Genomic DNA, 26,341 nt, shown 5'->3' on the forward strand with positions numbered 1-26,341 from the left:
AATGTTCTTTTTTATATAGTGTATGTAAACTTCTTGTTTAACTGTGTGTGTTTAGTTTAAAAAGTATGCATGTTCATTTGTGGCTATGCAACTCAGCACTTTATTCAAATTGAAAAGGTGTAAAAAATTATAATTGTTTTTGAGAAACTATTCTCAGCCAAATTGATTATTTTTCATCAGACATTTGTCAATTTACTTGCACCCAGTTGTTTTTAGCAAGCCTGACAGAAGCTCTTCAATAAATTAGAAATACTGTGAGGTATTTTAATATCATCAGATTTCAAGCCATGATATTTCCAACCCTTTTTAACACGTTGAATCTGCTTGGAGAAACTGCAAAAAACTAAGAGCTACAACTCAGTTTTCACATGCCTTTGTTAGCATGTAGAATGTCAAACAAACAAAATGACAATTAGAGAAAAACAGAACAAGTGTAGCTTGTTTTGAAGGGTTGCCAGGAAAAGGCCTCTATAAAAAGAATTTAGACGCATGACTTCATCTAAACACAGACTTTTGGAACAAAGTTCTTTAGATATATGACATTAAAGTAGAGACAATTAGTCTTAATGTACAATGTAAAAACAAAGCGATGAGTTGTCCATGACGTTTTCTGCACACAGACGTTTTCTAGAATCAAATGTGAGACCATCTGACAGACAAATTGATCTCACATTAAACTGGTTTCTCAAGAGGAGCAACAAATCTACAGCAGAATGGCAAGAAGAGCCCAGTCAATGTTCAAACCTCAGCCTAATTTAAAATCTATTGTGAGACTTAAAGAGGAGTGTACCAAAAATCCTTCCCAACAATGAGAGACTTTTAAAGTCTCCAAAGACTCACAAAGACTCTAGTGTTTTTTTTTATGTGAAACGCATGCAACTAAAACACAAATATCACAGAAAAAACACAAATTATAGAGAAACAACTTTCTACTTCGATACGTGATCACTGTGAAGACAAACCGAACAGTAAGTGTCCAAGCCTGTTTTGACAAATACCTCGCATGCTTGTCTCCAGCCGACCACATGACGGTAATTCCTGACTGAAGCGCTCCTCCTGTGAATCTCTATAATCCTGACTGTGAAATGTGACAAGATCATTCTTTAGGCTGCTTTAGTCTGAATAATCTGCCCGTCACAGACGTTCATCCTGACCTGCACAGCGCTTCCAGCGTCATAACACGCTACCTGAACATTTCCACCCCCTGACTTAGGCTCCAGAAATTAAATCTAGATGAACAAATGTGAAGGATCAGCATCTAGTGCTGGATGTGTCATGTTAATTTTACAGTTATTGCTTCTCAGTTGAAATCTCACTGCATGGTGTGCTTTAAACTGATTTGAGACACTGACTTTAAAAGGCAAGATGGGTCGCATTGTTTGGTGTGTTAAAAGAAGAAGAAAATTTGAACTGCATAAGTTAGAAAATGCTTTGATTTCTGGCCTTGTTTGATTTGTTTGTACTATATCTTTAATTACCAGAGAAATCAGGACAGCCACAGAACTTTCAGAAAATACTTTACAGTTGCAACCTTAATATGTAAAATCAAGTTATACGCCAAACTTTAATGTCAGCCAACATGAAAACGTTTGTTCCTGTGCAGCTCAAAGCCAACTGGGTTTGACATGAGCCCCTTGGAGTTTCCACAAAGTTCTAAACCAGTAATACGGCAGCTGTCAGCTTGAATCCAGTAGCTGGTTCCAGTGCTAACAGGGAGGTAAGGTGAAGTTAACTCTTCTCTACAGCATGACTACAACCCACGGGGGGGATCCTCACCCACCTGACGGCGAGTGGACGACAGCGCGCCATCTCCGTAGGCTTTACTTTCAGCTCCTGACCAGCTTTGACTAATTGAGGAGACAAAGTGAATAAGACCCTTCAACCAGCACCATCTTGGCTGCAACTCAACTTTTCTGACTCTCACTGTCAGAGCTGAGCTCCGGCGCTCTGACTTCCGGCTAGATACTGTAAGTTCTGTGTGTCACCTTTGAGTTGAGCTCTCGCAAAATGAAGTCAGCGCTACGGTCTTTGACACGAGAAGGTAGTAGGGAAGAGGAAAATATCCTCTGAGAAGTCAGAGAGAATGGGTATGACTTCTAAGTATCTCAAATGTCGTGTCTTGAGAACATAATATCTGTAATACTTCTTGACACATTCGCCTATAACCGCTTATTCTTTGCCGGCTTCTGTGGGGCCCTTTCTTCCCCCCTCTCTGGGCAGGAAAGAAAAGCAGTCTATTTTCTTGTCATATTTGGCTGAAAGGTGGGGGAGGGAGACTTTCAGCTTGGAGTCTAATTTCCTGCACTCTAAAGACAGTCCGCATGCAAGGTACATTACCATGCTATCAAGGTGATGGGAACAATTTCAAAGTGTCAGTCAGTCATGGAAATATCAGAACGACTTAATGTCTGGAGTAATCTGTCAAAGGCTGTAGAGAAGTGGTGCAGAGTAGGAGTTTTATTCAGTCTGCACCCCTTACCTAGACTTTAGCTCTGTGTTGCACTCTAAAAAGTAGCCATACTGTATGTCTGCATGGGGATGTATTAATAGGTGAACCAGGGAGCACATCTAATGTAATTTTGAATAGGCAGGGAACAGAAACTTTGCTGGATGTTATACTAAAGCGTTCAGCCTGTGCACAAAACCGCCGTAGCTCATATGATCCCACCATTCGCCGCTTCACAGACGGCAGTTAGTTAAGGCTGTTAATTTCCTGATAGACGCACCACTGTGGGTGACACACACAGGCTGTACTTAACCATTATTAATGTGACAGGCCTCAGCGCAAAGCAAATCAATTAAACAGGAGCAATCACCGCAACCTGGATAAGCAACCTTTTAAGGCTGTTTTTTCCTTGACAAGGAGGTCCTCGATCCAGGCCCTCCAGTGCCAGGGCCTGACAGGTCAAGAAAGCACTGCGAAACAATAGCACCTTCCAACCATCATCTCGCCTTTTTACCTGTCACATCCAGTCGGCCTGTCTGGCTGCTGACGTGGCGCACCCTGTGCCGGCTGCCACAGGGGTGAATTTTCATGTCACCAAGAGGGAATTTCTTATTCTATTTGCTTGACATTATAATGCTGCATTTATCATCCATATCTACCCCATTTCTTATTTGAAAGCTATATGTTAGGAGCTTTAGTGCCTGCAGGATCTTGGGAAAATAGTCATACTCCATGAAATGTTTCACATTTTGTCAAGTTACAATCACAAATTTGAATTCGTTTTATTTGGATTTTACATAATAGACCAACATGAAAACATAAAAAGCAAAATTGCACTTTGTTTTAAATATTTTAATAAATAAAAATATGAAACATTTACCATGTATACACCCAGAGTGGTATCTTTATGGAACCTTTGCTGCATTACCTCCATCCATCATCCCATTAACACAGACCAGCCTTCCTGTTCAAGATTAATAAATTAATCCCCAGCATGATGCTGCCACTGTCATGTATATGATGAGCGTGGCATGTTCACAGTATTAGATGTTCATCATAAATTGTCTTATGCATGTAGACCAAAATTATTCATTTTCGGATCATCTGACCAGATCAACTTTTTCCAGGTGCTTGATTTGACACTTACATGCCTTGTGGCAAACTCCAAATATTATTTCTTATAGATTTAGTCCTGCTACTCTTGGATGAAGGGAATATTTGTGGAGTGTTCTCTACCAACATAGCTGTGGATTTCTTCATCTCCTCCAGAGTTACTAAAGGTCTCTTAGCTGCCTCGCTTATGATCTTATTACTTCAGGTGGAAGCCCTTCATATGTTTGTAGTTGTGCCCCACAATTTCTGTTTTTTGTGAATGAATTGGGTGGCCTCTGAGGGCTTTCTCTGGAATTTATTTAGGTGCATTAGAGTAAAAGGAATTGCATCTCTTTTTAAATTTGAAAAAAAATGAATCAATAATTATGTTCTGCTTTCTGTTTATCACATAAATCCAAATAAAACATATTTACATTTGTCATCAATGTGCCTAAATATGAAAAGGTTAAAGGAACATTAACAAGCTTCGCAAACTGCCTAAATTTTTGTCATTTTTCTTAAGATTTAGGTTGTTATAGTTTTCAAAGGCAGAACAGATTAACAGGACTGTTGCAGGGGCTCACCTTAATCTTAATCTTCCACCGCTGCTTGCAACCTTTAAAGTGTCCACAATGACATTACTTTTAAGCTTCATCATGTGTTTAGCTGCTGTTAAAATAAGGACTGTCGCAATCTAATTTAAAATTTTCTAATCAGCCCAGCAGCAAACATCAACCTTCAACAAGTTACATGATCCACGCAAGGTTACTTAATATGGACCTGGTCCCGTAGGACGTCATCAGTCATAGTAATAAAATTAAGGCTGCCCAAAATTCATATTCAAAAATATTAAATGAAATATTTTTTAAAAAGCACAGATTCTTGAAATCTTACAACGGACTCAACTTGTTCAGATAATAGAAGCACAAGTTTAGTCAGGATGCAAGCTGCTTGAATTAGGTTTTCCTTAACAGCTTTAAGTTGCTTTAGTTTTCAGTGGCAGATTATCAGTGGGCCCCATCAGGCCACCCTTTTGAGGCACCCCTGCTCTTGAAAGTTTAATTTCCTCCACAATTTTTATGATTAACTATTACCCGTCATAAAAAAGTTTGATCGTCACAAATGATGGCACCCAAACCTGTATTTGCATTAGGATTCATAACGAAGCACTGGTGGTAAAATATTCTGCTTTGAACTAATGACTTACTGTGGAAGCCATTTAAGGATAAAGCTGAGAATTTGGTGTCTGCTGCTGAGAACCATCCATCACGTCCACAATAAAAGGAGTTTTTTTGCCTGACGGTTGAAATTTATGGTCGCCCTTCTCTGCCCTAATAACTCAAAGCGCTGTGTCAGAGCCTGACAGCCCTTGCCGAAAACAGCAGCCCTGTTATCAATCAAAAAACACTTGCATATGTTTAAACTTTCGCCTGATCAGCAAGACATTTATAGGCTATTGAGTAATAAGATGAGTGGGTCTGCTTCGATGGGGAGGAATGTGGAATCTCTTGTGATTAATGGTGGCAAAAGGAGAAATTTTAAAGCATGGTTCAAATAAAAAGGAAAAGTACATTTTTGGGCAAGAATTTGGAGAAATTGGGGTAAATTTATGGTTTTTGTAAATACTTATCACTGTATTCAGTCAGTGATAAGTTTTTAAAGTAGAAATGAAGGAGGAGAAGCAGAAAAGGGACATCTCACTTTATACCAAACATATATGGATTCATTTATTTTAAATCCAACAGAGAAGTGACAAAACAAGTGAGAAGAATAGCAGACAGCTGACGGATAGGCTCTCAGTGTGCTGTCCTGCATGGCAGCAGTGATTTACAGGGCAAAGTTCTAGCAAATGTAAAAGAATGTAAAAGAGCAGAGGTGCCACTAAAAGGAGGGAAAAGGAGGACAATGGCTACATCTTTAAACTTGTCATTTTCTGGCTGACCAGTTTTATATGCATTTTTAATAGTATTGTTAATAAACATAACACATTTCTATAAGATAAAATATTTATTTATTCATTTTTAATAAATGCTTAGGTCTTTCTTTATCCTTTACAAAGCACCACTTCTAAATCTACCACTACCTTCTGGCACCGCCTCACTAAGTACCACCACAGTGTGTTGCAGCTCATATTAAAGAGCTATTTTTGCCTTTTGGTTTAGGTGTGCCACCCAAAGATTATTATTGGCCCCCTTCTTGCCTCCCAGTTGAAAACTACTTGGAAACACACATGTGAAAGATGTTACATATTGAAGGTTTTTATCTACAATGGTGCAGCAACACTCTTTTTTTTTAATTTTTGCCTCATGCAGGTATATCTCTGCATGTAAAAAAATAAAAATAAAAAAGTTTAGGTATTTCAGTAATTTAATTCAAACCCCTCTGAACTGCTCCTACACAAAGTTTCTGACATGACTATTATGGCTTTCAGATATTGAAAACTTAATATCATTATATTATAAAATTACAATAAAATATGATCTTAATTAAATACATTGATGCTATTCACATGCTGTAGGCTTTTCCATTGTGTGCAGACTTTTGACATGACAGTTGTCCAGCCGACACTCACTGACACCTTCCTCAAAGAGAGAACGATCATTGTTAAGCAAGCTGGTAGTTCAGAGACTGCTGCATTAAAATGTTTAGTGGAAGGAAAATCTGTGTGACAACTGTAGGATTAGGAAAGCTCTTACACAACTTAGGAGAACTGAAAGGGGAAGTCCATTTAAGAAATTAGGGGAGAATATCTATGCGTGGGCTACAGATGGACAAACGTATTCAGAACATCAACTACAACTATTGTATTCAGTCACTCCTGAACCAGAAACGGCATCAAAAGTTTCTGGGACTGGTCTGGGTTGTTGCTCAGAGCTACAAAACCTTATTTATATGTGATCGTAAATTATGTACTTTATTTGGATTTAACTAAGAAACTGAATTATACGTTTTTATTAGTCTTAAAAGTCATAATCTTAAAAATTTAAATAAAAGTCTGAAAGAATGTCACTTTTTAGGAATAGATGTGCATTTTACTTAATGAATGTTATTTACCGTAGTACTTTTGCTGATAATGTTCTAATTGAATTACGTTTATTAATTGTATGTAAAAAAAAACTGTCCTCTGTGGTCCATCAACTTTGAAGTGTTTGCATGCAGGAACTCCACAAACTTCAAAAACGAGTTGGAATAAGGATGAAAAGAAAAATCTTACAGAGCTCAAATTCTTTAATACCTTCTGTTCATGGAATTCGTGTTTGGATGATCTTTATCTATCGATCATTCTGCTCCAGAAAACCTAAACGTGCACACACAAGCAGCAGGGGCGCAGCGCATGCGTAAGTTCTCCAATTACGCAAATGTGCAGATAAAAATCTCCAAATTAAAAGGCCACATGTTGCCGAAAACTGAACCAGACGTGAGTGTGAGGTAGGAAACGTCATGTTTCTTCCACCTTCCATCACATTTGGTGGGATCTCTTTTTGATTGGGAGGCTGCGGACTGAGTCAGACGCCGCTGAGGAGGAGGGGGAGGCGGAGTGATCCCTCCTGCCAGTTAAACCAAGTTCTCCCTGGGACCTAGAGCCCACACTGCTGAAGCGTCGCAGGGGATGAAGACGCACGGATTCTGCTCTCTCATTCTGACTCCGATTTAAGGATATTTATTATTTCTTTGCATTTTTCCTGGGCGAGGCTCTAATTAACATTAAAACAATCCTGACCGCTGGCTTTCTCTGATCTCCACATGTCTTTTCCGACCATTTGTACGAGAATCGGGTCATGATCACATCGCCCTTGGTGTCTGTTCTGAGAAATAGCACGAATCCAGCGTGGGAGAGCGGCTCCTCGGTGGGGGAGAAGGGAGCAGCGAACATCAGCCGACTGTCCGTCCACCACTGCGTCTCTCCCGCGGATCCCTTTCGCCAAGCCGGCCGTCTTCCCATCAAGGTGCTGAAAATGCTCACCGCTCGGGCAGGACACATCTTACACCCGGAGTACCTCCAGCCTCTGCCGTCCACTCCAGTTAGTCCCATCGAGGTAAGCATTAAAGCAAATTTAGGGAATGTTTTTTTTTTTTTGCGCACAGGAAAGTCAAGCTTCCGATGCAGGTTTTGTACAATGTTGCATCAGACTTTTAGGTTTGCTGTTATTCGCTTTAAATATTTAACTCTGATGTTAAATCTGGAATAACTGCACATACTGAACTATTTAGCAAGCTGGTGACTGTAAACTAACGTAAGCTTTAATGTTGTGCAAACATTCTAGTATAAGCACATTCTGATGAGTTTATTTAGTTTCTCTTCGAGATAACTTCATGCGCAGTGCGTAAAATACGCAAAGCGATCGTTTTTGCTCTCCTGCAAACATTTGCATGTTGACGTGTTTGTATTCCTTTATTACATCTTTTTTTTATTTTTCACAGTTGGACGCAAAAAAGAGTCCGCTGGCCCTTTTGGCCCAGACTTGCTCTCAGATCGGAAAGCCGGACCCCCCGTCCTCTTCCAAGCTTTCCTCCGTGACCTCCAGCGGATCCAGCGACAAGGAGGCCAAATCCGGTCCGCTGAAAATGAGCGACATCGGAGCCGAGGACAAGTCCAGCTTCAAGCCCTACTCGAAATCTTCAGAGAAGAAGGACTCGTCGAGCAGCATCTGTGGAGATAAAACTGGTTTCCGGGTGCCTAGCGCCACCTGCCAGCCGTTCACGCCCAGGACAGGCAGCCCCAGCTCCTGCACTTCCGTGTCGCCTCTACCGTCGGAGGGGAAAACCGGGGACAAGGAGGAGAAGAAGGAGTCTGATAGCAATAAAAACGGCACGACTGATGGCAGCGGAAGCCAAAGGATAAATGGAATTACCTCTGACGACAGCACATCTGGACCCAAGGCTGCTACATCAGACTCCACATCTGTTACCTCCTCCTCCGTTCTCGGAACCGGACTGGTAGCCCCTGTCTCCCCCTATAAGCCGGGACACACAGTTTTTCCTTTGCCGCCCGCGAGTATTTCCTATCCTGGAAGTTTAGCAGGAGCGTATGCAGGTTACCCGCAGCATTTCCTCCCGCCCGGAATGACCCTGGACCCCACCAAACCCAGCAGCCAGCTGCTGAGCGCGCAGTTCGCGGCCGCCAGCTCGTTGGGGTGCAGTAAAGCGGGGTCGAGCCCCCTGGCTGGAGCTTCTCCTCCGTCTTTAATGTCCGCCAGCCTGTGCAGAGACCCATACTGCCTGAGCTACCACTGCACCAGTCATCTGTCCGGCGCGTCAGGCGCAAACTGCGCGCACGACGCCGCTCTGAAGTCTGGATACCCGCTCATGTATCCAACACACCCCCTGCATGGTGTGCATTCCTCAGCCCCGTCTTTCAGCGGACACCCCCTGTACCCTTACGGCTTTATGTTGCCCAACGACCCCCTGCCGCATGTTTGCAACTGGGTATCTGCTAACGGACCCTGCGATAAGCGCTTCTCTTCCTCAGAGGAGCTTCTTAGCCACCTGCGGACTCACACCTCCTTCGCCGGGACGGAGAAGTTGATATCCGGGTACCCGGGCTCCGCCACACTCGCGAACGCGGCTGCAGCAGCTGCCATGGCCTGTCACATGCACATCCCTTCAAACGGCAGTCCAGGCAGCCCCAGTGCGCTGGCCCTCCGGGGCCCCCACCACCCGCTCGGACTCAGCAGCCGCTATCACCCGTACTCAAAGAGCCCTCTGCCCGCTCCAGGGGCCCCGGTTCCGGTGCCCGCGGCCACAGGGCCTTATTATTCCCCGTACGCCCTGTACGGGCAAAGACTGACGACAGCCTCTGCCTTAGGATACCAGTGAAGTCGGAGAATTACACATTTATAACAGAATAATTTAGGCCCAATGAGTTTTATATTGGGACTGAATCCACGCCGGGATCAGTGTATTTATTTGCGATAGCTTCAAGCGTGACTAAAATAAAAAAAAATATTATAATATACATTTTATAAGCCTCAACGTGCTTTATTTTATACAAGAAATGTTTGTATTTAGTAAATGTAAATATGATTTTAAATTCTGAATCCAAACTTAATTGTTGACTAAGTTTTAAAAACAGGTAGAGGGAAAAAAAACAATATGAGAAACTTACTCCTTCAGATGTGCAATGGATTTATTTTGCAGAGGTAAATGTTGCATTAAGCCCCATATTTTGATCGTCACACAGCTCTAAAAACAGCTGGTTTTTATCTTTATTGTTTTACTTTAGACTCAAGATTTGATTAAATAAAAAATTAAATTAATTGGGTCTAGTCAAGCTCTGGAGAACACATCAATATTTTTTTAAGTTTCTCTGATTTTATTATTTATACATATATATGTATATTAACTTTATTTTAAATATTGTCAGTTTTAGAGTTTATTTTCAGAAAGTCACAAAAGATCAAAATAACAAAAAGCAGTGTTTTTATATCTAAATTAGTAAAAAATAAATAAATAAATATTTTAAGCTATGTATTCAGAAGTACACATTTGGTGAAAAGCTGTGATTTTCAATCATGCATCTGAGCATGCTCTCCATTAATCTTTCGTATTGCTGTTGTATGCAATTCAACAAACACTGAATGTCACACAGGGTTTTTTATTCTAAAGCTTCAAATGTATTTTAATAATTAATGGGGTTTTTTAACATTAACCTAATGTTAATGTTTATTCACATATAAACCTAATTTATATGTGAATTGAGGTTGTAAAAGGAAGGTTAAAAAAAATTCAATATTAAAGAAAAAAAAATAGCACCTACTTTTAGTTGCAGCCTGGATTTTATGAGCTGGTGACAGGCATGCTCCTTTATTCTCATGGTAATTTAAAAAAAATGCTTAAAACCAAAACAGAACAATTTAATTGTTTTTATTTTAAAAAAATAACAACTAAGCAACAATTAGTCCATTAAAGTAATTACAGCTGTATTACATAGACAAAAATGAAAATACAGAAGAAAATACTAAATTAATTACCAATTTTTAGTGTTTTGTGCACAGAAAATAACTTTTTCTTTTTTGCTCTTCACAGATTGCCACAGGAATTAAAGACTGATAAGCTACTCAATAAGTGGGGCTACCTGCTCCAGTAGAGCCAGCAGTTAACTACTGAAGCTTGCAGTTTGTAAACTGTATGTTTCTCTTGGGTTGGTTGTCTCATTGCTTATTAGTGGCACCAGGCAGGGCACTGTGCAATTCTGTTGACATCCCAAATTTGACCAGACAGTGTCCATTTTTATTTTGTGGTACTCAGAAAAATGTAAGGCGAGGCAGCACTTAGCAAATTTTTAAAACTAATAATCAGGCATTTAGCAAAAAGCTGAGAACTGCCACAATTAAAAATTAAGCAAAAATCATCCTGTTTAAAATTTTTGTCAAGAGCCAAGTTGGGGTGGGATACCACACACACACACACACACCTGCACGCATGCCCACGCACGCACACTTGAGCTTAAAAAAAAGATCCTTGGTATGATAAATTTGTTTTCGGTTGTTTTGCAGTTTGAATTATTAATCTTAGAGAGCTCTTAATACCTTCATTGCATTACTTATAGACAAAATGAATGATCACTGATTCAAATGAGTTTAAAATTGCGAAACACATTACCTGTATCCATTTCTAAACTTATCCTTGTCAGTATCTTCAGGAAAAAAGCTAGAATTTAATAAAAATAACTTCCTTTTATTTATTTATTTTTTACTGAGACTTAATTGATTGCTTTGGGGACTACTAACACCTCTATGTGGTTGATTGTTAAAAAGTGTCAGAGTATTTAGTTAATTAGTAAATACTTGTACAATTAACTGCAAAACTAAGCTATGCACCTTCATCATCCTGAGCTTAATGAAGGAAAATTTAATTTAAAATGTTTCACTGGTGAAGAGTAAAAATGTATTACAACCAGTCAAAGTTTTAAAGCAGCAGTAACTATATGACTAATCGGAAGTGCAACTTCAGCTCCCATATATAAATGTTGGATCTTGAAATATTTAATAACAGTTGAATTAAATTTTTGTGAGCAAGCGAAATGTTTCAGAGGTTGTTTTCTGTCAGCTGACCTGCAGTGTACAGCAATGGGTGGGGGAGGGGCTGAACTGTGCTACTCTATGCTTCACAGAGCTGTGAAAATCTGTGAGAACCTCATTAAAAGGATTTGGAACCAATTGATGGTTTGAAAAAAGCAAACGCTGTATATCATGACATATGTATATTGTGTTATTTCAGCAAATCTACTTCAGTAAAACCCTCTGAATCTCCTTCATCTTACTGATAATTGATTCACCTTAAGACAGACAAGCTTCTAATATGACCGAGTGGCAAACCTCGAAACCAAAATTTACAGTGACTCAGATGTAAAATGTTTCCAGAGCTTTTTGTGATTGCTCTAATGAGGCTGTGAAGCACAGACCTTTAAAAGTTAATCAGTCCCTTAAAACAAATCAGCTAAATCAAGCCAACAGTGTCATTATCCATCCTCAGTAAATCAGACTATTCTCCAGCAATAAGGGGAAGAAAAAAAAAAAGAATCAGCGCGGTCAGACGTCGTATTCATCAAACCCGCCCATCCGTCATGCAGATGAGGCCCTAAACATAGCCTGGTGATAGATGGCACTAAAGCCGCGATTCAGCACTGCAGCCAGCCAGCCATGAAGCCAGCGTGGGTCATAGACGTGATGCATTCCTGTTTTACTAAAAACAGCACCATTAACATGATGTGAACAAATGGGGCAGAGATCTCAAGAGGCATTTCTCAGAGGTTAATTGATGTGTGACGCTGTGGTATTGATTCACACATGAACCAGCAGATAAACTTGTCAACTATTTATTCTGTAGATTTTCCTCAAATCCATTAAGGGGATAAATTCTTTTAAATTTAGCAATGGAATGCAAGCATGTGTAGAATTAAATGATCTTAAAGGGAATATTTACATGGTAGTTCTGGCTTGTGTAATAGCATGTATTACATTTAGTCTGGAAACATTTATTGAATTAAGCAGTTGATGCTTCAATATCCCTGTTTAAAGTGTTTTAATGAAACAACTTTAGATCAAACTGAAAAAAATTAGACAAAATATGAGCTGACGAACTGAAAAGCTACCAATTAGTGTGCACAGAGATAATGCTAATGGTATTTTAAATTACAACAATGCAAAAAAAAAAAAAAAAAAAAAATCCTGCACCCAAATCATGTTTTTTTATAGCAAAGTATCTCAATCAAAAAAATATGACACATTTTTTAAAGTCAATATTTAGGTTCTTTTCAAGATGCATCTTAAGTTATTTGTTTGGTAATGTTTTTTTTCCCTTTAAATCAATGAAGAGTTGCTGTCACGTACATTCATATGCATTATGTAGAACTAAAAATGAGCCATATGTGTGAGGAAATTAGCCATTATTGATGAATGTTTATAAGTTGGCTATAATAGACTTTTTTTAGCTGTATTTTTAGTCTTTATTATCTAAATTGATAGATTATACAAAATTGTTAGTCTTTCTAAACTTAGGTTATTAAGATGCATATACTTTCCAACAAAGTGTAGAAAGTATCAGTAAGTACAGAAATAAGCAAATATGTTTCTTCTTTGAGTAACTTTGCATTACTAAAAACAACTTTAAACTGTTTGCAGGCAATCAGGGAGGAAAACTTCACCTATAAAGACTTCATGTAATAAGTGTAGAAGTGCAAATGATCTTTGGTCTTAAATTATCAATTGTTCTGTAAGTTAGGTGAGCCCAGGAACACAATGTGAGACGTGGACAACAAATCACAGGTCTTGAGATGATTTTCAAAACTTAAACTAAAAATTTAAGGAATGATTGATAATAGTTGATCGGTTTCTGATAGAAGCTATAAATTGATGCATATTGAATGATTTACTAGTAATTGTAAGAATCCTCTTACACTTTTGTTTTAATATGGGCTTAGATTGAATTGCTACAGTTTTTTGTTGTTGCTTTGGGTAACAATGGAAAACTATGGAAGCCACTAAAATAGCAAAAACAAAAAGCTATTTTGGAAGAAACAAGCACTTTGTAGTGAAGAGCATTAGTCTAATGTTACACTAATAGCATTTGGCCACTTTCTTTAACTTCATCTCGAGGTACTTCACAAAAAAAGGTAAATTTATCCAATCAAACTTTCCAATTTATCCTAGTAATCAAACAATGCAATAAGTTCAATTTATTATTGGAATTGGTTTAAAAAGCAGTGTATTGCATCAAGCCATTGACTTGCAGGATTCACTCCTACTGGACGAGTGTGTAGCGACAGTAGACAATCGTTTGTGTTGTGTCATTGACTTTGCAGCTGTCTCTTCTACTGAGCATGCATGTAGCGACAGTGGAGAGGAAAAACTCTCCTTTAACAGGAAGAAACCTCCAGCAAAAAATAAATAAATAAATAAATAAAACTTCCACCACTTTCTGTATTTAAACACAATATCATGTAGCTTGATGCAGTCTTTTAGTTTGATAAAAATGTGATGAAAGTTTAATGCATAAATGGGGAAAATCTTGCAACTTCTTCATTTTCTGGATTGCACATAATTTCTTCTTTTAAGGAACCAGCAACATGTTTTCTTTTCTGTGTTATAGACCGTAGAGGAAAAGAAAACAGCAATCAACAAGTTGGGACCTCAAGGAAAACTGGAAATCAGAATTCTCCAGGAATCTTATTAAATTAGAAAATCATTGAAACTTTCAGTAATTCAGTTCAAGAGGTGAAAATTATACAGAATATTACCGTGATCTGTTTAACATGTTTATTTTCTCATTTTGATTTCCAGCTAATAGGAAAAAATAATTATCTTAAAATCTGAATATAATGTAATACCAACAAAAAGAGTTTAAAAATCTTATTTTGTGACCACAATATGGCCTACGCAGTCCATGTTAACATGAGCGTCGTAGCACTCTAGACAAGCAGGGTATAAAACTAAAGGTCATTGCAACAGAAAGTGTCTGTTCACAGGCTGCTGTACCAAGTATATTACAGGAAAGCTTAGTGGAAGAAAAAAGTGTGCACAAGCAAAAGGGATAACCCCAGCCCTGAGGGGAACGTGAACCAGAGATCATACATAGACATGCTTTTCATTCAGTTCCATTCATGGTCAAATGTTTTTGCACTCTTGGAAAAGATGAGTAAAAAGCTTCCTCTGTGCTTATGTTCTCTGGAAAAGCAAGCCATGAGGTCCTTTAAAAAAAAAAAACAAACACTGGTGGTATAATTGTTAGCAGCTTGTTGAAACCCCATTTTACCAGCAGGACAGCTGTTAGACCATTGAAAAATGTAGGTTTTGTGACTAGTGAACAATTTATGCGTTAATCTTGTCATGTTTTCAATCGAACATCGTTGAGGTGGGATTTAAAACTGGCCACACTGTCAGCAGATTGAACACTGACAACACAGTTTTAGGTTTTTGGTTGAGTCTACTATCTTTTTAACATATAAGGCATACAAAGCATACATTTGGGTTGCAACGGGCTTTGGGAGAGACCCAGGCCCACAGAATCACAGATCCTTCACTGTGCTTAAAAGGAGTCATAAGCTGTTGCAAAAACTCTATGGTTTCCCAGCCTCTACCCTGAAATGAGTTCCACAGTACTATTAGTTTTTATTTTCTGAGCTTCAATTCGACTTAATTAAAGGTCAACAGGGGCCAGAGCCACATCACGAGTTTCTACTTAAGTTGCTGTTTATTCCATCACCTTAGTGACTGTTAAACACCATCAATCTTTCTGCTATTTGTGGATCTAAATGTCAGTTACAGCTATAATATGCAACAATATTCGGCTTTGTGACTGCTTTTTACTGTAGCGTGAACGCAATGTGCAGTTTTCCACCTGGACATGAACAGTTCAGTGCAAAGCAGTACTTTACAGACAGGAATTTTTGTTAAAAATGGTAGTTTTATCCCAGCTGGGGGCCATGTGTTTCTCCGTCCGCGGCCTCTCGTGAATAAAGGCAGAGGACATCGCCAAACCAGTGTTTCCTCTCAAAAACGCCTCTGGTTCTGTATGAAGAATCATGTTTTCCATATGCATGCGATACATAGATCAACACACTTTCAAACACTTGTCACTGATGTTGCAGTCGCATAATGAGTTTAGCACCCTTTTGTCAGTAATATTAATGATGCAATCACGGGATTTCCCCCAGAGTTACACAAACATTTGCTGCTTTGAGTAAACCTTCCTCTGTGCTTATGTTCTCTGGAAAAGCAAGCAGATCTCTGTTTATAGACACAAAGGAGGGGTGGGGGGAAAATTATGACCTTTTGCATGTTCACTCGGCTGAAAAGCGTGTCTTCCATCATCCGGCGAAACATGCGGTTTATTTTCACTGGAGAAAGGCTTTTTGCTTCTCCAAACAAGACCCCGAATTTATCATCGGCCCATCATTTCCTCCTTTTGACGGAGCAAGTAAACGCCAGGAACACAGAGTTAAAGCTGGGTTTCAGTGAGCTGCTGACCTTTGGAGCTTGTCCTCTTCAATTAATGCTGCCTCATAAAGCGGAGGAAGTAAGCTTGGTATACAGAGATTATCCCAACGTGAAGAACTCTGTGTGCAAAAACCATAAAGCTATCCGATTGGGAAGCACAGTGAAGGGGTGGAGGGATTTTCTTTTTGAAGTGAGCTTGTCAACACACAAAGCAAAGGAAAGAGCAACAGTGAGTTAAACAGTGGGCTCTTGTCTTTCAGCACTCGACATGCCCTATAATTTAAACACCGCTGACAGGGGCCATTTTGAAGCCTGTCATAGGCGGCAAACTTTTTGTCTCCGAACGTCTTGCTCACAGTGAAGTCGACTCCTGCTACAGTTCAGGGTGATTAATGACTTATGGCCTTATTGTGTGGAGGTGGCTAATTAACTACAGGCTGACTGAAGAGACACGCTATAAAAACCCGGCTCTGATAACCCCCAACTTTTTCCCTTTCCTTTTTACTTGGCATGTGGAAGCTCTTACTGACAAATTTGCAAGAAGCAGACCAGCGTTGAGTAAGATGAATGGCCTCTGCGAACGGTAAACAGCCTTTAATTTAGCCGTGTTTAAATGTATGACACGCTGGTATTGTGCTTCTTTGCTGTTCGTGCTCTCAAGCTGGGAAACGCGGCCAAACATCCCCCCTCCATCCCCTTGCTGTTGGGTTAAATTTAGGCTTGGCATATTCATGAAGGGAGTTTCTTCTGGCAAACATGTGTTCATTGCCTCTTCAAGTTTTCTGCAATCTCTTCGAACTGACATCTAAAGACACAGACAATCAATTTCTTTAACAAAGTAGCCTTAAATCACACCAAGCAGGAGGAACATTTTACAGAGATTTTTGTAGTATTACATGAGCACATTAACTATAGGCCACTGTGCCTTCAAAAGCATTTCTTTATGAAATCTTGCAGATTTTATCAGGTTACAACCAGAAATGTCAATTTTACTGCTATTTTGCGTGATATGCTTTACTTTGTGTTGGTCTAACTGTGAAATGGTAGGTAAATGTGTGCATAACGTTTCTACTTTATCCTAAAGGTCAGATTTGTAGAGTTGTTCTGTTAATATAGGTAAAAATATCCAAAGGATGCTGTGTGATCAGCTACACAGACAAGGGTGTAAACCAAAATTGTCATTTTATTGTAAATGTTTTGATGAGGAAAGAAAATGGCGATGGATAGCAACCATTAATCATAAGGACTGGAAGCCTTTGGTGTATTCAAGATTTTGCAGTGAACACCTTTTACAAGGTAAGAAGATTCATATACTTCATGACTATGTACGTTTAGCAAGATACAATCAAATATCATATTATGGAGAAGGTACGCATCTAACCACTAGCAACCATGGAGATAATGTCCGACTATCATTGCACTTATACAGGATTAGGTTGCAGGGGCAACAGATTCAGGAAAGAGCCCCAGACGCCCCCCAATCAGAAAAAATGAGGAAAACACATATAAATCTGAAACATGTTAAAACATGAACATAAAACCGTCCCCAAAATGGAACTAATCATACAAACATACATTGTTGTCATCACTGCCAACATTATATGAGTATTTACATTGAGAATAATGTTGTTTACATCACAGAATTAAGACTATGAACTTATACGTTTGTCACTGTTTCATAAACAAAATAACCAAATTTCTTGTTGAAGAAAAACCATTTTCTAGCCTTTATAAAAGGCAAAACAAAACACCTTGATTTTCGTACTATTTTGTACGAAAACAAAATAGTAAGCCAGGCATGTCCAAAGTCCGGCCCGGGGGCCAATCACGGCCCGCGGTCAGATTTCATACGGCCCGCAGCTTCGGTTTTATAAACGTCTGTCACTATCAGCAGTGAAGAGCCAAAAGAACATTTATGCACCTGGATTTATGGCACTTATTTTTATTAAACTCTTGAGTAAGATTTGGTTATGAACCTGTAGATGTGACAAACTATTACTTTCTGAAAGATATTGTAAATGATGAGCAGAATTCACTTGTTTTAAGATTTAATAATAACAGACAACTTTGCATTACTTATAACTGCTGTTTAAAATGTTCTTGAGGCAAAGATATTTTTAAACTCATGTAAATTTAAGGTATTTCATACAGTTTGTTCAATGTTATCTGACTCTCCAGATATGAAAGAAAGGCAGAATTTGGGTTTTTAGAGTTGTTCTCATTTGCCTGAGTGGCTTATATTTGTTTTTTTGTCATTTGAAAAATAAAGATAATTGTGACAATGAAAATTGTTTTATAACAGTGTGTATGTGAATGAAACTTTTGTAGTTAAAAAATGTCTGAACAAACTATTGGCCCCCGGGCATCTTCACTTGATCAAATCTGGCCCTCTTTGCAAAAAGTTTGGACACCCCTGTAGTAAGCATTTAGACTTTTGTATGCTATTACAAAAGCATACAAAAGTATGCTTTTCCCCTTACACTGATTCAGTGTAAGGGGAAATACCATTTATAACAGTGGCATAAATCATGTCGTGTGAATTCAGGCAGATCTGATCAAATCAACAAACACATCAGAAGAGTGAAGGTTTGGGACGGTTTCTAAGCTAACTATTTCCAACCTTTGTAAGTAGGTGTGTACTACTTCCACAGACAAATTAGCTCAACTTGAACAAGTAGAAGCCATTGACACAAGCTACATGGGAAAACAATCGCAGTCACTTTGTTCAGTACTTTCATCCCTCACTTCCAATGTCTGTCATGGCGCCTTGGCGATCATCTGACAGAGTTGCAAAGGGTCAATATAGTTCTGCTTTAGCGATACCCCAGAAGGAACTGCAGTATGTTGCTGGGGAAAGGGGCGTCTGGGGCTCTTTCCTGAATCTGTTGCCCCTGCAACCTAATCCTGTATAAGTGCAAGACAATGGATTTATGCAAAGGCAACTTGCATAGAGGTCCCAGTACAAATCTGTCATATTCTTTTTATTTTTATTTGTAAAAAAAAGTTTTTAAAAACGATCCATCTTTTTGTTTCCACACTATAATTACACAGGACGTGTGTTACATAACTACTTAATAAAAACACTTGGAAAAAAATGTGTGAAGTTTGAAGCTGTATGAATATGTTTGTATTCATACAGCAACTGACATATGACCTTCAAATTATGTTAGCAGCCATTTTCCCCTTTGATAATTAGATTTGCTAACTTACAGTCTTGCCATGTTCACAGTCAGGTCGACAGTCTAATAAAGTTACAATCGAACTGCTGCACCTCGCTGAGTGTGACAGCTTTAGTGCCAAAATTATTGCTCGAGCCTCGATGAGGAAATTAGCTGTGGACACAACTTGGGGAGGTTTTTTTCCCTCCCAGGGTGAAAAATAACATTTACCACTGGAGTGACAATGATGGAAAATGGAGAGAAGAAATTCCCCTTCAATAAAGATGCATATGAAATATGCCAAGTGGACCCAAAAGAAGGGGGGAAAGCACAGTACCAGCTGGTAGAACATTACAGGTTATGGACATTTAACTTTCCTAAGTCAAATATAACATACTGCTGTCCATTAATATACAGAAGGGCCTGCAGAATCGAGCCTGCCATCTGGTTGAAGTGACAGAGTAATCTACAGCTTGTAATTATAGCTGAGGAGCAGAGTTTCTCTTTAATCTTTTCCAGCTTTCGTACAACAGAAAAAAGAGGAAAGAAAAATCCATCTGCACCGTGTAGCAGATCATTTTTCTTTAAGACAAATGGGTTGTTTTTGTATGATCCAAAATTAGATCAGCAGAAAAACAATCAATCTTGGAAAGGGCCTGGGAAAGGTATTAAGATTTGGATTCTGTTTTTCTTCCTCTTGTCTTCAACATTTCATCTCTCACTTTCTTTGCCTGGCTGGACGGCCATCAGCATTCCTCCCATGATGTTCTCTGCCATCACTCAACATACACTCTGCTAATGATGAATATGACAGTCAGCCTTAATATAGTGATCAGTCCTTAGCTTTTGCTTCCCCTGTGGCGTTCCACAAACAGATGGTGACCTGTGAGAGTCAAAATCCACATTGAGAAAAAAAAAAGAACAAAATACTTCGTCATCCTGCCTGCAAATTAGAAAGATGATACAACTGTCAGATGCCAGCTTCCTGTGGCAGCAGACCCCTCCTCCCTCTTCCAGTTACAGGAGGACTGATGCTTTCACTACACGACAAAAAGGGAAATGGGTGCATGCTTTTTTTATAGGAGACCTGTCTGTCAGCTGGCTCTAAAGTCATAACAAATCACTGGCACTCAGCTGAGGCTGAACATTCGGGGCGTCAGGAGGAAGACGGATGACCCGAGGCTTTTTGAAGTGCTCTGGCAGTTCAGATGGCTCGGCAGCGCTGACAGAGAAATATACACAACAGAGCAACCAATAATGAGAACATTAAACATTCCAGCCACCTGACAGGCTGACAAAAACAGCCTGGCCCCATATCAATCATCCTCCAAGTCATAACCTTGACAATTAAGTCTCCTCTGATACTGCCCTGTTATAGCTTTTGGGCCTGCACTGCAGAGAGTGTCTCCACTTATGTGTCTCCACTCGTTTAAGGCTTTAATCAGACTCCTTAATTCTGATTGATAAAGATATAGGAGAGAGAAAAACACAATGAATTCAGAATAAGTTGTCACTGCCCTGTCTGGTTTATTTCAGTGTCCTGCTTGGTGGGGAAACCTTTCCTTTAAATCAGTTTTTAAATTATGATTTATTAAGTAAAAACAAAAGCTATTCAAAGCAAACTGACCCTATGTGGAAATATAATTGCTCACTAATCTGAAAAGCTCACCAAATTAGTTTTGGTGAAAACAAGTTAAGTTTTTGTGATACCTGATCGGTCACATACATCTCAGTGGAGGAATTCTGGTAAAGTATTCCTTAAAGAATTGTCTTAATTCAGCCACAGGAGGTTTTCAAGAATAAATATCTTGTTTGACAAGATCTCAATTTGATTCAAGTCCAGACTTTGATTAGATCACACAAAAACTTGGGTGGCTTGACTGACTGAGTGACTGACAGGCAGAAATAAATTTTCACCATTTTCTGCTTGAAAACAACTTGTCTGGGATGTAAACAGCATTCCAGATCATTACACTGCCATAATCATGTTTTACTGTTGATTTTGTTCTGAAATGTTGTTGGTTGTTAGTGAAGGTGTAATGGGACTAACAAATTTCAAATACATTCCACTTTTGTCCCATTAGTCCACAGAACTTTTTCTGTTCTGGTAATTGTCGATTCATTTTCAGGCAAATGTTAAAACAAATTGTATTGTTGTCCAGTATATTTTTTATAGTTAAATCTAGAACATTGACATAACCTACACAAGTTATACCTTCTAATATGCTACGTTCGCTGCACTTTTGTCTTACAGACCACAGACTATTTCTTTTTATCTTGGGGTTCATAAATACAGATCTTTGTGGGGGTTTTTTGTTCTCTGAAGTGGGTTTTGCTTGGGATCTCTCCAATAAATTGGATCACTTTTTGGCCTGTTTATTTCTTCCCTTTTCTCTCTGGTCTCATCCCCTTCCATATTTGTTCCACTCTTGCCATCGTAGTGTATTTTTGTAATTGTCGCAGACTGATGGCTTCTTGCACCAGAGGCAGTCTGTTGCACCTTTAATTATTTAGATTAATTATATGAAGGCACAATCCCTTTTCCCATAGTTATAAAAAAATCTATTGTGACACGGTAAGGAAACCAGACTCACAATACTGCTTGCTTAACATATCAGGACAGGACACCTCTAAAAAGGAAAAAAGGTACTCCTTATCAGTTAAAAAATAAAAATATGGGGGCGTGCTGTGGTGGCGCAGGGAGTTAGCACGCCCCACGTTTGGAGGCCTTAGTCCTCGACGCGGACGTCGCGGGTTCGACTCCCGGTCCCGACGACCTTTGCCGCATGTCTTCCCCCTCTCCTCACCCTCTTTCCTGTCTGCCTACTGTCGAAAAAATACGAGCCACTAGCACTGCAAAAACTCTTCGGAGAAAAAAAAATAAAATAAAAAAAATAAAAATATGCTTACACTGATGTTAGATTATTTTCCAGTTAAGTGCACCTCAGTTAAGAACATTAAAATGACTCGAACATATGTTTACAGCTCTGGCTGCTCAAGTATGTGTTTTAAGGACACCCTGCAGGCATTTGGAAGCAATATAAATGCTTGCAGTAGAGCCAACACGTTTCAATAGGCGTAGATCAGCATTACAAGTCCTTCTTTATGACCATTTAATAAGGTTACATCCAAGCATGCATGTGGAAAAATGCCAAATGTCAGATCTAATAAAATGCTTTAGGAACGTTGATTATTAAAGAAATTATTATTACCAGAAATTTTTTGAGCTCTTGATGATTCCTTCTGCTGACAAGCTTCATTGAGATGCTGTTTCCAACAGGACTTGGCATCAAACTTCCAAAGGTACCAAAAGCTGTCTTTGTGGTGGTGTTACTGTGCTTGAGTGGCCATCAGACTAGGGTGACCTGAACTCCATAGACAATCCAAAGCATATTGTCAAGAGGAAGATGAAAAACATCAGACCCAACAATGCAGAAGACCCAAAGATCGCTATCAAAGCAACCCAGACTTCTACTACATCTCAGCAGAACCCCAAGCAAAAGTTTGTTAATAGAGAATCCTGAGATTTCTGTTTAAAATATTATTTTTTACTGAACTTAAGTAATAAGTCAGTTTGTGAGACACTTTGGCTTTTCATTGACTGTAAACAATAACCATCAAAGTGGTAAGACTCCCCCCCCTGATATTTCACTCTATGTGTAATGAATCTATCTGATATAAAATTTTAACTTTTTGAAAGAAGTGACAAACAATATTGAACCTTTTCACTAGAAAAAGTGAATGGAAAGTACTTCTACTCTTCAAACACAGAAAGTCAGAGAACACAAAGTGTAGCAAACGCTCCACCAATATCTCCATCAAAGAAAAAAGACAACGTTAAATACAGAAGCACTATGCCAGGTGTACTTTCTATGAATAAGAAAGTACACCTGCTTTAGCTTTTTATGCTAAAGCAGAACAAACCCAGTGATTAGCTCCACCTGAGAAAGACACATAGCTAAAGAGTAAATAGCAAGGTCTACGTTCAATTGAATGAAAAACAAGAGAAAACATTGTTAGTGACAGCAATATTATTGACAAGCAATTAAAAAATGAAAAGGAGCAGCTCACAACTTCAGCATGATTATCAAAGAGGTATCTCAGAATAACCTATGTTGTCTCAAAAAGGACAGTTTTAAGTCTTCCATTAAAAGCAGAAAATGTGCCTGTCTAACAGATAAAGGCTTCAAATCTAAAGTCATGCTGTCATCACATTATCCACTCTTAACTATGTAGTTAACATTTGACAAATGAGCCATGAGAAATGACATTTCCCTTTTGCCTTCACACCTGTAGAGAAAAAAGCAAAGCGAGTGACAGAAGGATGGATGGCAGAACCTCAAAACTACCGTATTGCCTTCTCATTTAGTGAAATGGAAAGAGCTGGGCCGATGATTGTTTACAAAACCTACCTGAGATGGAGCAGTGGAGCTCCAAGCCCTCAGGATGATAAATGACTTTGCTAACCTTGCGAGACTGCAGACCCAAATGAGGACGGAACTAATTGCCATGCGAAACACTTTGGCATGAAGGAAAAGAAAATGCAGGCACGCCACTGCCAAAGAAAAAAAAGGGGGCCATTTGCTGCTCTGAACTCCAAGAGGGCTTTTGCTTACAAGAGTTCAGTTGGTGTCCATAAATCATGGACTGCTTACAGCTGAAACTACCCTTAGTCATCAACATGCAATAGACTGAATGACAGATTCCATCCTGACTACATTAGTTTCGGATTCAGGGGGTGGAGGGGCTTTTTTTTTTATCTCCCTCCATCTTGAACTCATAGGAAATGAAAACCATCTGTTCAACAATTGTTATGTGTAATGTAAAGCTGGGTTTGTATGAGAAAAAGACACAAGAACTTACAAGTTAGAAAGGGGAAATGTACAGTACAGACCAAAAGGACACACCTTCTAACTCAATGGGTTTTCTTTATTTTCATGACTATTTATAAGGCAAGAAATTCCACTTATTAACCTGACAGGGCACACCTATGAAGTGAAAACCATTTCAGGTGACTACCTCTTGAAGCTCATCAAGAAAATGCAGAGTGTGTGCAAAGCAGTAATCACAGCAAAAGATTGCTACTTTGAAGAAACTAGAATATAAGGGGTATTTTCAGTTGTTTTACACTTTTTTGTTTAATGCATATTTCCACATGTGTTATTCAAAGTTTTGATGCCTTCAGTGTGAATCTACAATGTCAATAGTCATGAAAATAAAGGAAACTCATTGAATTAAAAGGTGTGTCCAAACTTTTGGTCTGTACTGTATATACATGGTTAAAGAAACCGACAGCGGTCAACTCAAGGTATTTTGGGTGTTTGATTTCCTCCAAGTGTTGTTTCAGACAAGGCTCTGTCCGGAGGCTGTGATTTGCAGCACATTCCTCATTTTCAGCTGACAAAAAAACTGAAATGTGATTCGGTGTTACGCCCACACAAATGAGCCCAAACTTTATACTGTAGGTGTTCTCAGTTGTGGTCTTAATTTCTTTTATTAAGATATGTAGCACATTTGACCAGCACAAGACAATTAAGTCACCCTAAACAACAATGCAAAACAGAATAAACATTCTTATTTGAATTCATACCAATTTCTTCATTAACAAAAAAAGGGATTTGAACCAATTGCAAATTTTAGAGGGGATTGAGAAACATCCATATATTTTGAAAATATCCGAGTAAAAATAATCTGAAAACTGACTCAAACTTTTCAAATTAGAGAAAATACTTCATTAGGCTAGTAAAATGTGCATGTTTTCCCAAATTCCAACCCAAAAAAGCCATGTGCTTAACACATATATCTGGGAACACTGGTGCTCCCGAAGCTTGTGTCCTCAGACCACTCTTATTTGTACACTCAGTACTGCACCCAGTTAGGGTTGTCCACATACATTACACTACTTTTAAAGCTGAAGACCATTTTTCCAATACGATGCTTTCCGTCTTATTGGATAAACAAAGTTATTTGGTTTCTCTAAGATACAAACAAAACATAATCCATAACAATATCGCTGTTAGTCCAAATTAGTGCAAAACCAATACGTTTAATAAAGAATTGAGTACCAAAATAGAAAATACACCACTTGCTATAAATAAATAAATTAATATCCATGATAAAGTAATTTTGATTCAGTTGTTGAACAAGCTGCTGAAAACCTGGTTCCCCAACACTAAAAATCCGCTCCACACAGAGTCTATCAAAACTGATAGTCTAGGCATTAAAATCTGTTGGCACAACAACAATTCATCACAAATCTAGCCTTTATGAAAAAGTAACAAGAGGAATTGCCTTGGAAAGAAAGCCATGACAACTCCCATGTGCAGTTTGGCACAAGCTATAAAATGGACACATTTATCATGTGGGAAATTCATTGTGTGACAGAAAACAAACACCCTGAGTCCACTATCCCCTTCATGAAGCATGGTAGAGGTAGCATCATGATCCGGGATAGAGACTTACCCAAAAGACTTGCAACTCCAAGAGAATTATCAGGGAGAATAGAAATACACACCATTCTTCAGTTTTGGTGCTGTTAATTCAGGGTCCTGTAAAAGTGAATAAATAATTTATGCAGATGGCCTGAATTAAGTGCTGAGGGGCAGGTGAAAGAGTAAGAGTAGGCTATGGTTAACCTAGGAATCCTAGAGTTGTTTTTTCTGCATGTTTTTCATGGATCTAAGCCATATGGAGGTCTGTTTTAAATCACATGTTCAAAACAAATGATGTGATACAACCCTAACTCTTTACTTTATGGTAAAACCCTCATACCAAATGCATAATCACTGAATTATTTTCCTCCAGAGAAAGTCTTTAACCCTCGGTCGAGTGCCAAATAGGTAATCAGCATATCTCACACTACATGTCTTATTTATTATGAGTCCTGCAATTACCTCGCACAAACTGCGACTCCCTGGGGACTCTTTCAAGAAACATGTAATTAATGTAATTTATAAAGAGTAAATCCTACAGCTACAAGCATTTGCAAGGCAAATGTAACAGCATGGTTAGCTGTTTAAAGGGTTTAATTTGTAATGCGCAACGTAAAGGCCACAGAGTGTTTTATGCTCAGATGGCTTAGTAAACATCAAAGAAGCGCAACAAAGAACCTCATGTGGGCATGGAAAGCAGCACAGCAAGGAAGGAGTGGCTGCAATATACTGAGCTGCAAAGTGAGCTGTGGTTTTTAATAACAATGATTTATATAC

General features: G+C 38.8%; 1 protein-coding gene and 1 long non-coding RNA gene across 2 annotated transcripts in view; one reads left to right on the forward strand and one right to left on the reverse strand.

Moving 5' to 3' along the window:
* Nucleotides 1-26,341, reverse strand: part of LOC114152249 (uncharacterized) — a 55,579-nt gene that overhangs the window by 13,994 nt on the left and 15,244 nt on the right. The gene's annotated exons all lie outside the window — the stretch shown is intronic.
* LOC114152248 (zinc finger protein 503-like) lies at nucleotides 6,990-9,499 on the forward strand. The gene is made up of 2 exons (XM_028030073.1): nucleotides 6,990-7,575; nucleotides 7,961-9,499. The coding sequence occupies exons 1-2, from the start codon at nucleotides 7,318-7,320 to the stop codon at nucleotides 9,353-9,355; spliced, it is 1,653 nt and encodes a 550-aa protein (XP_027885874.1). The 5' UTR covers nucleotides 6,990-7,317; the 3' UTR covers nucleotides 9,356-9,499.

The sequence above is a fragment of the Xiphophorus couchianus genome, chromosome 10, assembly GCF_001444195.1.
Source record: "Xiphophorus couchianus chromosome 10, X_couchianus-1.0, whole genome shotgun sequence".
Classification (NCBI taxonomy): Eukaryota; Metazoa; Chordata; class Actinopteri; order Cyprinodontiformes; family Poeciliidae; genus Xiphophorus; species Xiphophorus couchianus.

Excerpts from the sequence above, each read along its gene's own strand:
- LOC114152248 (XM_028030073.1), top strand. The coding sequence starts at position 7,318 with ATGATCACATCGCCCTTGGTGTCTGTTCTGAGAAATAGCACGAATCCA. Across the intron at positions 7,576-7,960 it reads CTCCAGTTAGTCCCATCGAG|TTGGACGCAAAAAAGAGTCC; the intron begins GTAAGCATTAAA and ends TATTTTTCACAG.